The following is a 14814-nucleotide window of genomic DNA, read 5'->3' as shown; positions in this document are numbered from 1 at the left end:
GAGTGTCTGCAGTCTCCGACGACGGCCAAAGATTTCGTATCCACCATCATCGGCGCGGCGAATAGAAAAATGCACAAAACGTCGAAGCATTTGACCGGCGGCGGCAGTGGTGGTGGCGGTGGTGGTAGCAGCAGAAAGTCGGCCGCAGCCGCAGCAGCCGCCGCTGCCGCCGCTTACACTGGATACGCGATTAGCAGCGGCTCCGAAGATGCTCTGGACTCGGTGGTCGCCGTTCCGGTAAGAAAATATCCTTTTTCGTTACGCATTCGCGCTCTGTTCTATCGACTAACCAACATTTGCACCCTCCTCCGCCTTACGCAGAGTATTCCGGTCGTGCCGAAAAATGCCGCAAAAAGGCAAAACGTCGCTGGCCAGTCTAAAACGGACCACGTTAACGTTGTCGTTGAAAACGATAACCGCGCGCTCGCGCTCGTTACCATTCCATCGGCTCAGGTTGCGGGTAAGCGTCGTTGTTTTGTTTCACGTTTGCCTATAGCGTACCAGTACCTACAGCTTTTTCGTGATTCGTGCGACTACTTTATTCTGATAGTAGTGCCTCTGCCTGTTGATGTTGCAGCTGCTGGACAAGCTGGTAAAAGTATCAGTACCAGTACCAGTACCAGTACCAGTACCGCCACATGTACCAACGATGATGATCAGGTATCTTGGACGTACCCGAAATTATCGGCCCAAACCAAAGAACGTATTAGAAAGTAAGTGAGAATTTAACCGGTATAACCTTGTAATGCGATAAGCGTGCGCAATTCGATATCAACTCTTTGGCGCTGTTCTGCCTTGCCACACGTAGATTCGAAGAAGAAACGGAAGCGTTGTTGCAGCGTTGCACGAATCCGAGAAGACTCAGCGGTTGTATCTCCGACGAGATGGACCACAAAGAAAAGATGTCGTCGTCGTCGACCAACAGAGATTTTGTACTTTTCCAAGCGAACGATCGAGTGGTACACGACAGTCCACCTCCTGTCGTCGTGACTAGACGAAATTTGCCCAGCGTCGCAGCCGCAGCCGCAGCCGCAGCGGCCGTCAACAACGATACGAGTAATCGCAAAAAATCCGCTCGCCTACCAAACGAATTCGTTCGAGTAAGTCACGTTCGTGTTGACAATGTTCACCGTACGAAATACGAAATACTCGTACTTGTATAATAATGAAATTTTCTCGGTTTTTGCAGAATAACTCGATGGAAAAATCTACATCGCTGGAATCGTTGAACAGAACAACAAGACCATCGAGCCGGCACTCGGACGAAAGTAAGTTTCGAAAATTATCAAAAGCGTACCTACTGCTGCGCGATATTACCTATTTCGCGTGTGCATCTCGCATCGTTTACCTAAGGCTAAGTTATGCGACGAATTCGCAATCGCAATCGCAACCACGACGACTTGTATACGAGTATGGTGTGGTTTGCTAACTCGTATCGAATCGTTTGAAAAAAAAAACTACGCTCGCTGAGCTTGCTGCTAAACACGCTGCGTCAGCGTTACGGTTACGAATACCTACTCGTACTCGTACTCGTACGTGTGTAGCGTTACTGCAGTGTATTTTTTACTATCTATGCGATATCTTTTGGTGAGATTGAAGACTACAGAAACGCATTAAATTTTGTGTAGACCGACCACACGGCTGCAGTTTAGCTAGCTAAATGCTAAATGCTAAATACGCTATATGGGCTATGGGCTATGGGCTATGGAGAAACCAACAATACGCGATGTGATGTCTCATCTGATCGTAGCAACAAACAAAAATGAGGTACGAGGTCGAGCGACTGGCGACTGACGATTGCGCTACGGACTGTCAGTTGTAATGTGGTGTGGTGTGGTGTGGTGTGACGTTTTGCGAGTTGAAACGCGTGCATTACATTAATACCTTGCGCATTTTTTTTTTTTTTTCGTTCTCTTCTTGAAAATAATCTTTAACCGATAACAGATTAGTACACTCGTGGAAACAGCTAGGTCGGGGAAATTTCTTGCAAAAAAAAAAAAAAAACATCAATTTCAACGTCGAAGCGTTGGAAAGTACGACCATGTTGGGAGTTTGTAAACCGACTATATTACGCGGTATTTTTCGGATTGCGATAAACGGCGCGCGGCGCGGCGTGGCGTTTTTTGCCGAAGTAAGCGAGCGTATTTGATGGGAGACGTCGCGCCGACGCCGACACCTGTAGTCCTGTTCAGTGTTGGCTGGCAGTGGCTATTTGATTAAACCCATTAAAAAGCTGCAATTGATGCGTATCCGTAATCCGTGTACGAGTAGTAAATTATTAGGACGCCTATAGTACTCGTAGCTAGCTACTAACGCTTCGTAACGTAACCGGCAGCGTGGCAGCGCGGTGGCAAGAAGACAAATTAGTCGCGAATGTACCTACTACTCCTACGTAGTAGCAAAAAAGAAAAGAAATAGGTACCTATCGCGGATTTGAACCAAATTCTAATCGAGGTGCCAAGATCAAAAGGAGGCGAAGGCGGAGTAATGGAATCTAAAAGTTGGCTCACTTCCGAAAATGCTTGCTGTGCAAATTCTCGAGGACCCCGCGTTGACAAAATAGGCTAATAATAATGATACGTACCTAGACCTACCTAGTACTAAGGCAGGTAGCAGGTAGCACGTAGCACGTAGCCAGGTACATACGAAAAAACTAGGTATTCTTACAATTTTCGAATTACATCTTACTCGTATTTACCTATTGTAACACAACGTATAGCCGTTTTCAAAGAAATTTTCAAAATATTTACACCGCCGCGCCGGTTCCTATAGCCTTTTTTCCTCTCAGCATTTACCGAAATTCTGACGCGAGCCATTTCACCTTTTTAAGATATGAAAAATTTGAAATTTCCCCATTTCTCAACTTTAGACTTCAGAGTCACCTGTTGGGCACTGAAAGTGGTTTCGAATCGAGTCGAGTCGGCGCGGCGCGTGAAAACGGGAATTGTACGTACGCGTATGCGCTTTTTCAAGGTCGTTTCGGAAATTGTACCTCGCAGTTGAAGAGCATGTTCGCCGTCCGGGCTAAAAAAAACACCATTCCCTCCCCCTCTCCACCTTCTCGAAAATAACTCAACTTTGAGACCCCATACCGCCTCCTTACGGTCTAGGAGCATGAAATTTTTTCTAATTGGTATATTCAACTCGACAGATGAAAGATACCACCCCTGTAAATTCAGTCCGGATACGCGGATACGTTTATGTTTTGATTTACGCGCAGTGGCCGTGGCCGTGGCCGTGTAGTGAGTGTCGAGTGTCGACTGTCGACTGTACCAACTACCAACGAAACAAATAATTAACGCTTTCGTTTGTATTTACTATACTTGTGTGTTTTTTAAAAAAATGTTTTTGTTGTCTTTTTCGATATGTCGCTTCAGTTTTAAAATGATTTTCAGGTTTGATTTAAATTCGAGGTTTTGCGCGTCCGCTTTTGCGGGCATAGGCTACGTGTACTTACGTATTATATAATTCCATTTTGGAAAGATTCGTATTGCGAGTGGCGAGTGGCGAGTACAGTCTGCAATAAGCATTTGAACGGAAGGTAAATGGTCTGGAGTGGGGATGGGAGGGGAGGGGAGGGAGGTGGGGCAACTCCTCTTACATCGAGTAGGTAGCTGGTAGACCTATGTTTTTCAGGAGTTGCATCGCAATTAGTACCTACTACACAGTACACAGTACACAGACACACCATCTTGGCATGTATTCGATCGATTGACTTGGAAAGTTGTAATTTGCCGAGGGATATAGGTTTTTAAATTTGAAAATTACCTAATACCTATGCTCGATGTGTAAATTTTTGAATAGGTGAGTACTACTCGTAGGTAGAGGTACAGTAGAGGTTACCGCACTGGTTCTTTTCATCGTTTCGTGGAAATGGAGCGTTGCATTTCAAGGTTAATGTTGAGGCATACGAGTATACGAGTAAGTAGGTAGCCCTACTACTGAAAAATTCAGGGTTATCGCCCTCCGCAACTCGAGTCTTTATACCAACTTTAAAGTCGATCGAATGAAAACACTCCCGAGATTACGATACGTACCTCTAGCTCTACCTACGAGCCACGCCACGCCACGCCACGCGATTCAGCAGTTGCCTGTGCAAATGAAAACCCCGTCAAGGCGCTCGAAAATAATCATTCGATATGGTAGTAGCCTAAATGTACGTACGAGTATTTACATATACCTAATGTAGTACACTACATACATACAAGGTGCCCAGAAATATCGTGAACCCCTAAAAACGTTTTCCGCTAAATCAAGGTATCTAACAGGTAGTGAAAGTAGTGAAAAAGTAGTGATTTTTTTAAATGGGTAGTGAAAGTAGTGAATTTTGTTGAAAAGGTACCGTAGTGAAAACATGAAAAAAATTCAAATTCGTTCCTTTTTTCTCCATCTTCGCGAGTATTCCGTAGAAAAGAGCTCATTTGTCGACTTTTTAAGAGTTTGAACTACACATTTTTGAAAGCTTCTGACCTCGCTTCGCTCGGGCTTGTTTATTTTTTTTTTTCGATTTTAAATTAAAAAAAAAAAATCATTTGAATTTTAAACTTTCGAAGCGAAGTAATAAACTATTTATAATTACGAGTAACTAACTCCGCATGAAAAATCATCGTTTCTTACATATACGAGTACTTACCTCTCTAAATACTGATTTTCAAAAGCTTTTGCCAGGCTCCGTTTGTTTCTCCTTTCCGCAACTAAAAGATTCCAGGCTCGAAGAAGAAATCATTAAAACTCGCAGTTTCATTCGAAAAATTGGTATATTTTTTTCCCAAATGTCGTTCAAATTTTCGATTAAATTTTTGCACATTTTTAAAAAACTTGTTACGTTGGAAAAAGTTTTTTATTCGCCCGATTTCATTACATCGTATTTATCAAGAACCTTTAAGGTGAATATAAAATAGAAAATTGAAATGATAAAATTATATTTTCGACATCCGCTTGCTTGAAAAAAAAAACTTGGCATGTTTGAAGACATTGGAAAAGCGAAAAATTCTAATGTAAAATGTTGCCGCCCTCTCCCAGCAGTCCCAGCCCCGTTTTCTTATAAAATCTCTGGTGTTTGAAAAATGTCCCGCTAAAGTCCTGATTTTTTAATCTGAAATTTTGTTAGACAGTAGACAAGACACCTTGTCTTATAACGTATGTAATGAGCTCATTTGTATTGTTTTTTTTTTGTTTTTTTTAAAATATATTTGATTGAAATTAAAAAATAATTTGAATACCTACAAATCTTACATTTTTTGAAAAGATTTTCCTGTGAAAAATTTGATTTTGTCAATTTGTGTGTGTGTGTGTGCGTGTGTGTGTGTGTGTGTGGGGGGGGGGGGTGGTCGAGTGATTACATTCTGAAAGTTGGTTGAAAAAAGGTAGTGAAAAAACATCTATTTCGCATTGCCAACCTACGTATATTTTTAATTAAAAACTTTCTTAGGGGTTCACGATTGTAGGTTTCTAGCTACCTACAAGACGAAAGATGAAGAAAGTGTCAAAAATGGAAATCCAGCGAAAAACCAATTCGCCGTAGTTTTGAAAAGACCGTTCGTAGATGTTGTCGCGTCGTAGGAGTGCGCGTAGATGTCGAATGAATTGCATACTCGGTTTGCCGTAAATACGAATACGTAACGACGTAACGTATTCGTATTTACGGCAAACTGGTTAGGCAATTTTATTAACATCGATGCTCGTCTGTGAACTTACGTCGCGTCGCGTCGCGTCGTACGAGCACGTTGCGTGCGTGCGTGCGTTAGCTGCAACCAAAAATTACGTCAGCGTCGCATCGCGTCGTCGGTCCTCCTCCTCCCTTCTCCTCCTCTAGTTTCATTCAGATTTTTACTTTTGCAAGATTTTTTCGTGCGGATGCCGCGGCCGTGCCTTGTCTCGCCCGAATTTCACCTCGGTGACGGTGCATCGGCCCATCGGCCCATCGGGCACAGGGAACGATCTCACGAATGATTGCGGCGCGGCGCGGCGTTTTAAACGGGTGCGATTTTAGACTACGGCAAAAAAGGGCGTCAGCGCGACAAGCATAGGCACTTTCACGGCAGAAAAGCCATTATCACGACTAATTCACGACCGCGACATTTTATTAGTTTCAACTATCGTAATATCTATAAGGTCATGCGGGACAAAAATTTTCCGTCAAAAAAAGAGGTACGAGTATTTTTACCGACAGAAACAAACGTTTGAAAAATATTAAAATTATACAAACAAAAAACAAAAAACAAAAAAAAAACAAGTAGCTATGTAAAAAATTGCTGTTTATAGAAGTAATGCTTTTGACCTGAGGGACGAAGCTGAGCCGTGAAAGTTGGGAAAATACAAAAGTTGCGGCAATAATTTCGCTTCAGAGTTTTCGAAAATTCAAATTTTTCAAAATCATATATTTCATTATCAATTCTTATCTTTTTCCAAAGCTTTTGTCCTCGCTTCGCTCGGGCCAATTTGATTGCCCAAATTTTTTTGAAAAAAACTCAGTCGAGTTTTTGTCGAATTGTACAAAATACTCGTATATACATATAACTGTAAAGTCGGTACTCGGTACTCGGTACACTGGCCGTAATCGAACTGATGAATGATAATGTTCTGTCGTGTATGAAATTATTTTGGCTCGAATAACTGCTTATCTCGTTTTTAAATCGTAGTCGTCCGTAAATGTAATACATAATGTGTATTGTGTACTAGTACTTTATTGTAGAGTTTCGTCTGGCGTGGAACCTCATCGTTGTTTATGAACGAAAATGACGGCCTTTTTTGTCGTGCAAAACACATTTCACCGGCCGCGGCGCGGCGTTTTAAACATTGGCGGCAGATTTAAAAATGCCGTGTCGCGTTGCGCAGTCCTCCGTGATGCGTACGATTCCGCGCCGCCGCGCCGCCCGTGTACGTTTGCCTTCTGCCAGCAGATTTTCAAACGCGTATTTTACTCGTATTTACAATTACATACGTATGTAATGTTTACAAATATGTATTTGTATTACCTATAGGTTGCGACTTATTGATGACTTTGACTTCGACCTTTGACAAGAAATTGAAATCGTTGTCCAACGATTCGTCGCTATGCGAAAACCCCGGCCAAGCCGATGCTAATTCCAGATCCGAATGCGTAAATCGAGTGCAGGTCGACAGAAATATGTCTTTTCGTGATCCCAGCCTACATAGGAACGTGGAGAAGTCGTGTAAAATTGATTCGATCCAGGTAAGCGATACAGACATACTTACCTACAATCTACATATACCTCTATCTATAGCGAGTATGCTCGTGAATGTTGCCTATTGCTGGTATCGATACTCGTAAGCGTGTGCAGATTGTGAGGTGCGAACTACATACATTTACATACTCGTATTACGAGCACGAGCACGAGCACGAGCACGAGTACCACCTATCTAGTACTTCTACCTACACATCAGGATGGAGTAGGGAGTAGGGAAAAAGCAGTGAGAATGTCTACATTGAGTTGGCAGGAAGCTGCGAGTTGAGCTTCTGCGGTCCTCCTCCTCCCCCGAAGCGTGGTAAATTTTGAAAAAATTGCTCGTATTTTTCCACTTTTGGATGGTGCAACTTGCGCGCCATCCCCTCGGAAAAATTGCGATTCGAGTTTCTAATTTTGATTAAACTGCCCGTGCCCAAATTCACTTTTTTTTCTCACCCACGAATTTTGAAAATTTTATCTAAATAACCGCGTGAAAAGCGTTTTATCGGCGCAGCGTGATTTTTAAACCGTTAAAAACCGAATCCAGCGTTAGTTTTCCGCTAAAAAATTTCCGTATTGCAAATTGTGAAATATCCGCCCATCTTCGAGTGCTTGTGCTTGTGCTTGTGCTTGGTAGAGCGCGAGCGCAGGGCTAATAGTGGTATCGAATTTCAAAGTTGTTAAATTTTTAGAGGTCGTAATTCTGTATCCGCGGATTCCATTTGCCAAAAATGGTAAAAACCCACTTTTCCCCTAAATCCACCCTACTCCGACTCCGAGTACTACTGCACCAGTGCACCGGTTCAGCTCCTTCGCAGCTACGAGGATCAACATACTCGTATTTTTTCTCGGTAGTCTCCCACCACCCACCACCCACCACTCGAAGCCAACTTTCTAACGGATTTTCTTCGAAATTCCACGTAATTACGTATGTTTTTTTTTTCACTCCACCGCCGCCCGTACGAGTACATAAATAGGGGTAATGTACCGACCAAATTCTGTAGAGGCCATGTGTAGCTGCAGTAGGAAGTAGTCCAAAAACATTCTAGCTTCCGAGCTTCCGAGCTTCTCTCGCAGAGAAGATACGAGCAGATACTCGCACTCGTGCACTCGTACCTACGAGTACATACGTTATAATAAATGGATTCTCGAAGAAAGGGCATTTCAGAAAGTGGTGTTTTTTTCGCTCCAGCCCGTACTTTACTCAAACTGATTCTGAAAAAAATTGGCCTCGTTTCAAAACATATCCAGTGGTTGAGAATACACTTACAGTGGTACCAATTTTTGGGTACATGTTGTTTCGCCGAAAAGCGTTCATTTCGCCGCCACTGCCACTGTGATATATTACGTAGTACACATCTGTTCACACATGAAATGCAAGTGAATGGGAAGTACGAGTAGATACGTAATATACTCGTACATGCGTACGTTCGTATACATGAAATTAACTGAAGAAGAAGTACATACTCGTACATCTACTCGTACATAGATAAGTACGCGGTGAATGAGAGATGTTCTGTAATGAAGGCAGTAGTCCAGGTCTTTTAGGGAAGTGTTCAAATCAATGGCTGCTTATTTCATCTGACCTACTCAAAATATTCAAAAACATGTCTCAAGTAATCGAGAAAAGCCTCTGGACTACTTCGAGGCCACATACGTACGATATACGAGTATAGGAAGATTAATTTGTCGCGGTGTGTTTGATTAGAGTTTGCGCCATTTTCTGAGGTGAAAAAAATGTCTTCGAGGCGATTGTTTTACTGAGATATGGCGATTTTCATACAGGTCGACTGTAAAAGCTCCTTAAACACGTTCGCGAAGTTGTAGACTCGCCAAAATTTGTGCACAGGGTCAGTGGGAAGTTGAATTTTTTTTTGAAATACGAGTATACGCATTTTTTTGATGTTTTATGGTCTTGGTCTTGGTCTCAGTAGTTTTTGAATGCTCCTTCTACGTACTGATAATTTTCTCAAACATAATTTCATTTTTTATCATTAAGTAATCTTTCACCGTGGCGGCGAAACGAACGCTTTTTCAAAACTGACCTTTTTGACCTTTTTTCGGCGGCGGCGAAACAAACGGATCCCCCAATTTTTTGGTCATTATTATTGCCAATTTTTAAAAAAATCGACAACGATAGCCTAAAATTGAAGCAATTTTTTCAAATCTTGGGAATTAACGGCCATAGTGAGGGGAAAAATTTGCACCACTGTACTCGGTCGGAATAGTTTTCAAAATACGCGCGAATTCGCTAAAAAAAAAAACAAAAAAAAAACGAGCGATTTTCAAATTTTTACACATTTTGTAAAACCATACGCGTAAGGCGTAAGGCAGGCGTAATACGTAATACGTATAGTGTGTTAGGTATTGCATTTCGACGGTAATGGTTTCGGCGGACGTGTGCGTCGCGTCGCTTCTTTGAAAAGTCGCATCTTTCGTCCAGGGAAACCTGCTGTACCAGTATGCAGTTGAAATTTTTTCCGAGCCACTAAACTTTGATCGAAATGGTTCGATTTTTTTTTCGCGGTCCACCACCCTACTCTACACACGCTTCGATATTACTACCTAGTACCTACACATATTGTTGTGTTTTGAATTTTAGAAAATACAGCAAACGAATATTACGGACAAAGAGAATGGCCAGCACGACGAGGAGAAGGAGAAAAAAGAGGTGGACGAAAAAGAGTCGGTGTCGGTGTCGGTGTCGCATTCGGAGGCGGCGATGGCGATAGCGATACAGCAAAATTGCGATAATTGGAAACGTTCGGTGTTGCAAGAAATGCAATCGCAGCAAAACCGCTTGCCTTTGCCAAACGCGGCGGTAAAACGCGGCGAACGCGAAAGCAAACTGTTCTACAGTAATTCGGTGAAACTGCGTAGATCGGAATCGCTGAAAGAAGAGGACGGCGCGGCCGCCATCAAACTACGCCGATCCGGTTCGTTGAATACACGTAAATACGAATCCGGTACGAAGATGTCGAAATTCGAATCTTTGATGTTGATAAGAAACGCCGAAGCCATCAAGCTGCGAAGAGTAGACTCGTTGACGAAAAGCGAAAAAACCGAAACCAATCTGAAACGCAGGCAACATACGCAAATGGAAAACAGCCGGAAAATTCGCGGCGGCGTCGGCTCCGGATCTAGCTCGGCGGCCGATAAAGAAGGCAAAATGAAAAGACGTAACGGCGCCAATAAATGCCGCAACATCAAACGCAGACACACCGTCGGCGGTACCAAAGATTTCGACAAGGTATCGTGGTTGCACGGCCAGAACGAGCGCTCGGCTGCCGCCGCCGCTGACGCCAGTCAGATGGACAAAGAAAATCGCAGGGAAAGGCGAACCAGTTCGCCGGACCTCAGTTCCACCAAAGCGGCCGCCGCTGCGCTCGCCTCCGCACCCGAATTTCTGGTCCAAGTAGTCGTCAGACCTACGAGTTTCGTCACCACTACAGCCGATCCCAATTTCGTGTCCAGATTGCTGAAAATTCCGCTAGAGTCTCACGTGTGAAGCCCAACGACGACGAAGCCATTCATCCGCCAATACCTCGTATACTTCCAGCTGCGCGGCTGCGGCTGCGGCTGCGGCTGCGGCTGCCGCAACCAATCTGCGAACCAAGCCCCAAGCGCCAGTACAGTACGTACGTACATAGGTACATCTACATACACATAGGTAGGTACTGTACTGTGTAGTACGTCTACGTAGTATGTATAAATGTATTCGTACCTATTACGAGTATTTTCTATTGTATAATTTGTGTCTACCGGCGGCGGCTTCCTCGAAATGACTGTTTTTCTCGTCTTTTCTTCCTCCTCCCCTTCATCTTTTTTCTATCCGTCGCGTCCCGCTTACACTTTTTCATAACACTAGTCTTGGTCTTTATTGCCTGTGTACTGTGTAGGTGTACGACTGTGCGACTGTACGAGTATGTATTTACTCGTCCGCTGCAGCTGCAGCTGCCATGTTTTTATTTACTCTACGTCTACTCGTACACACTCCACCACACAGTTTACGTCCTTTTATCGCTCGCGTAAAATGGTTGTTCGCTTACGCTTACGCTTACGCTTACGCTTACCTCGGAAAACAAACCAATTTTTCGAAATCAGCGTATTTTAATCCTTTTTTTATACTCGTACTCGTACTTGTTTATTTTAAAATGACTTCAAACACGGTTCTTATCGTGGTTAGGCATATCCAAAACCGTGTTTCTTTTCATTTGCTCGTTTTCTCGCTGTCTCGCGTTCCCCAAAACAAAACTATACAAAAGAAAGAGAGAAAGAAAAAGGCTGCGGTATCAGTGCAGCTTATTCTCGAACGAAAAGCAACACTGTAGCTTATGTGAATCTTTTTGGTACGTCTACGTACGCGTTTTAGGAGCTATTTTCGTTTTTTTTTTTGCTTTTAGATATGATTCCACGCCGCGCCGTGCCGCGCCTCCCTAATACATATATTCGAGTATGTTTTAAACTTAACGTGCGCATCATCGGTACCGTGAGGCAGGCAGGGCGCGGCGCGGTTCGGCTCGGCTCGGCTCATTTTCATCGTAATGAAGTGAATAATAAAAATTTAAAAAATACCTACAGCCCTTTGGGAGCGCCCGCGCCCGCGCCCACGCTACGCAATACGCCATAGTCCGCCTTGTGTTTGTGTTTTCTTACGCGCAAACGCTCTACGTTCTCGCGAATTATGGCGCCATCGATAAAATCAAAACAATGACAATGACAATGACCGATGATGTTAAGAGTAGTTAACTAAATGTAAAGGTTATCGCATCGGTAATCACTTTTTGTGGTACTCGTATTGTGATAAACGAGTACGCGTTAGCGTTACAAAGTATATTGCAGAGGAATGTGGGGGCGTTTGAATAATTACATACAAATACTCGTACATACCGACATACGAAAAGTCGACTGAATAAGAATTTTGAATCGAGCGATTAGTTTTTGTTGCGTACTCGCGGAAGCGGAAGCGGAAGCGGAAGCGGGCCATTTTGTTTCGTTCGATTGAACTCGAGGATTTTGGTTACTCGTATTTGCGACGACCGGTCAATTGGTTCAACGTTGGCTACTCTTACTCTTACTCGTACTCGTACTCGTGCCTTTAGTTTAAATGTGATGTAGGTAGAGGTACAAGTGCATATAAGAGTTACGTAAACGATATGCCTACGAGTTACGAGGTGTCTTGCAATTTGGGGCCAATAAGACGTATAGTCTTTCGACATTTTTTTGTGCGCTGCGCTGCGCTGCGGTATTTTCATCGTACGTTGTGCTATAGGCTACGTGTACGTAGTAGTACGTACTGTTTTGTTCCTATTAATTTTACTGTTTACTTTTTCATCGTTATTCGTGTACCTACTGTGTACTGTGTACGTGTTGTGTTGCGTATTATATCATATATGTATATCATATTGTACTTCTGCCTGATACGGAATATAGATGGATATTCGAGTACTCGGATGTTTTTGTACTACACGTGAAAATAAAAATATTATGGTATAAGTACTACATACATTGCCTATTCGCCCATCACTCGCTATGTAGGTCTAGGTAGGTAGTTTACTTGTCCATCTGTCTGTCTCTGTACTGTACCAGTGTACCATACACCACACCACACCATACCATACCATAACCGTGGGCACTTGGCACTGTTGTTCATCACCACTGTTATACGCTGCGCCGCGCCGCGCTCTGGCCTGTCCTCCATCCGTCCACCTACCCTCTCTACCCTTATCTTCCGTCCGTCCGTCCGTCTTTCCTTCTTTCTTTCCGCCATTTTTTCTGTTTCTTTTTCTTCTTGTTCTTGTTTTGTGTTTTAGTGGTGGTACATTTGATACGTTGGCTAGTGGCCCGTTGTCCATGGTCCACGATTGCGAGTAAACAATTTCGATATCTCCGTTCTTGAACCTAACCTATATACCTTTTTTTTTTTTATCGTTTTATAATGATACAGTACATACTATCAGCTATGATATGGTTGATTGGTTGCACGTGTAATGCAACACATACTTACCTGTTTCCTACTCCTGCATCCTCATATTCCTAGCCTATGCTTGTAAATGTAAATGTAAATGTAAATGTGAATGTGAATGTGAATGTACCTAAATGTAATTAATGTAAATGATGATGTGTTTTGTTTTCGTATGTCGTGTATTGTGTGGTCGTCCTTTATTTATGTAATATTACTATAATCTTTGTATGTCTATATGTACATTGTACCTATATGTGTATGTGTATGAGTATGTATATGTGATGTGATGTGATGTGATGTGGCTCAACGGCTATGTATTGTACAGATTGTACATAGTGTATCTGTATACGTGTATACTGTATACCTATATATACTCGTGTATTACCGTCTAGGTCTGGGTATATGATACGTAATTCACTATTCAGTACCTCATTCCGATACCGTATGGCGGATAGCTACCAATCAATGTACGAGCGAATAGAATTTAATCGTGTCAATTATTATTTATTTATTTTTTTTACTTAGGTACCTATACTCGTATTATGAGAATAGGTAGAAAGTACGACCACGACCTCGTCGTTCTTCCGTAATACTCGTATCAACCTATCAGGTTAAAAATCTACGTATGGTTTACCATTTATCGTCTGCGAGTAAAGAGCTTAGGCCAATATACGTACCTACAGGTAGGCAATATTGCAATTTCAGTATCCGTATCGAATTTTAGGTATGCGGATTGCGGATTGCGGATTTCGGATTGTTGACGTTCTGGCTATACGTTTTGGTTAGCTACAGATGCGTATTGCGTACGTAATACGTATTACGTATATGTACGAGTATTCGTTTTCTATCCGAAAATTTGCCGACGACTCGAAATTTTTATCTCGCATTTGACTGGAATTCCTCAAAATACTTACTTGTAGTTTGCAACTCGCGGACGAAGCTATGGTGTACTCGTGTGTGTGTGTGGGTCAACGACCAACCGCCGCCGCCGCGTCCGTAGACCTACCATACCTATGTCGATGTTGTCGGTGTATTGAAATGCGATAGACTTTGTCTTCGTTCTTACCTACGAGTATGTCTTACTTTTCTTCGTCTCGTTGCGTTACAAAAAATTTGTACCATATCATTATTACGAGTACGCAAATCGAATACGAGTATACCAGTAGGAGGACTACAACTGCATTACTCGTAGTCGTACCTTTACGAATACGTACCCCGCGCCCGCGCCCGGTATTTCCCATGTTGCGTTGCTACTTGTACCTATTTATACCTAATATGTACCTTATACTTATGTACCTGTACCTTTGTAATATTTCTATGTCGTGTTGTTGCGTTCTGTATTTGTACACTTTGCGAAATACTTATTGCAAATATAGTATAACGTTATTATGCGAGTTTTTTTTCTTCTCATAATCTGCATTCGTACGAGACACATTACGTTAGCCGTAGGTGCATCCTGTTTGATTAATAGTTCGGGTTCTGCCATTTTTTTTTTTTTTTTTTTTTTTTTTACTCGTATGTACGGTAGGTACAATCAGCAAACGTATTGACGGAAAGGGCAAACGCCCGCCAAGTGAAATACGAGGCTTTGATTAAAGAAGAGCTAATACGAGTATCTACTAATGAAAAAAAATATCGGGAAAATAAGAAAAAAACCGT

At 42.6% G+C, this 14814-nt stretch overlaps 1 protein-coding gene across 6 annotated transcripts in view; it reads left to right on the top strand.

Moving 5' to 3' along the window:
* The window catches only part of RhoGAP19D (Rho GTPase activating protein at 19D), a 41062-nt gene extending 26518 nt beyond the window's left edge, over positions 1-14544 (top strand). For 4 of the 6 annotated variants that reach the window (XM_065358388.1, XM_065358390.1, XM_065358386.1 and 1 more), the window contains 7 exons: positions 2-237; positions 322-460; positions 551-713; positions 809-1100; positions 1190-1268; positions 6984-7195; positions 9793-14544. In XM_065358388.1, the coding sequence (XP_065214460.1) occupies positions 2-237; positions 322-460; positions 551-713; positions 809-1100; positions 1190-1268; positions 6984-7195; positions 9793-10698 (2027 nt within the window). In that variant the 3' untranslated portion in view covers positions 10699-14544. Of the gene's footprint in view, position 1; positions 238-321; positions 461-550; positions 714-808; positions 1101-1189; positions 1269-1628; positions 1768-6983; positions 7196-9792 lie in introns of those variants that run through there. The other 2 variants (XR_010557922.1, XM_065358387.1) reach the window with 2 other exon arrangements.
* Positions 14545-14814: the final 270 nt, after the last annotated feature.

Source organism: Planococcus citri, chromosome 3, assembly GCF_950023065.1.
Source record: "Planococcus citri chromosome 3, ihPlaCitr1.1, whole genome shotgun sequence".
Lineage (NCBI taxonomy): Eukaryota > Metazoa > Arthropoda > Insecta > Hemiptera > Pseudococcidae > Planococcus > Planococcus citri.
This window is presented reverse-complemented; position numbering and strand designations above follow the sequence as displayed.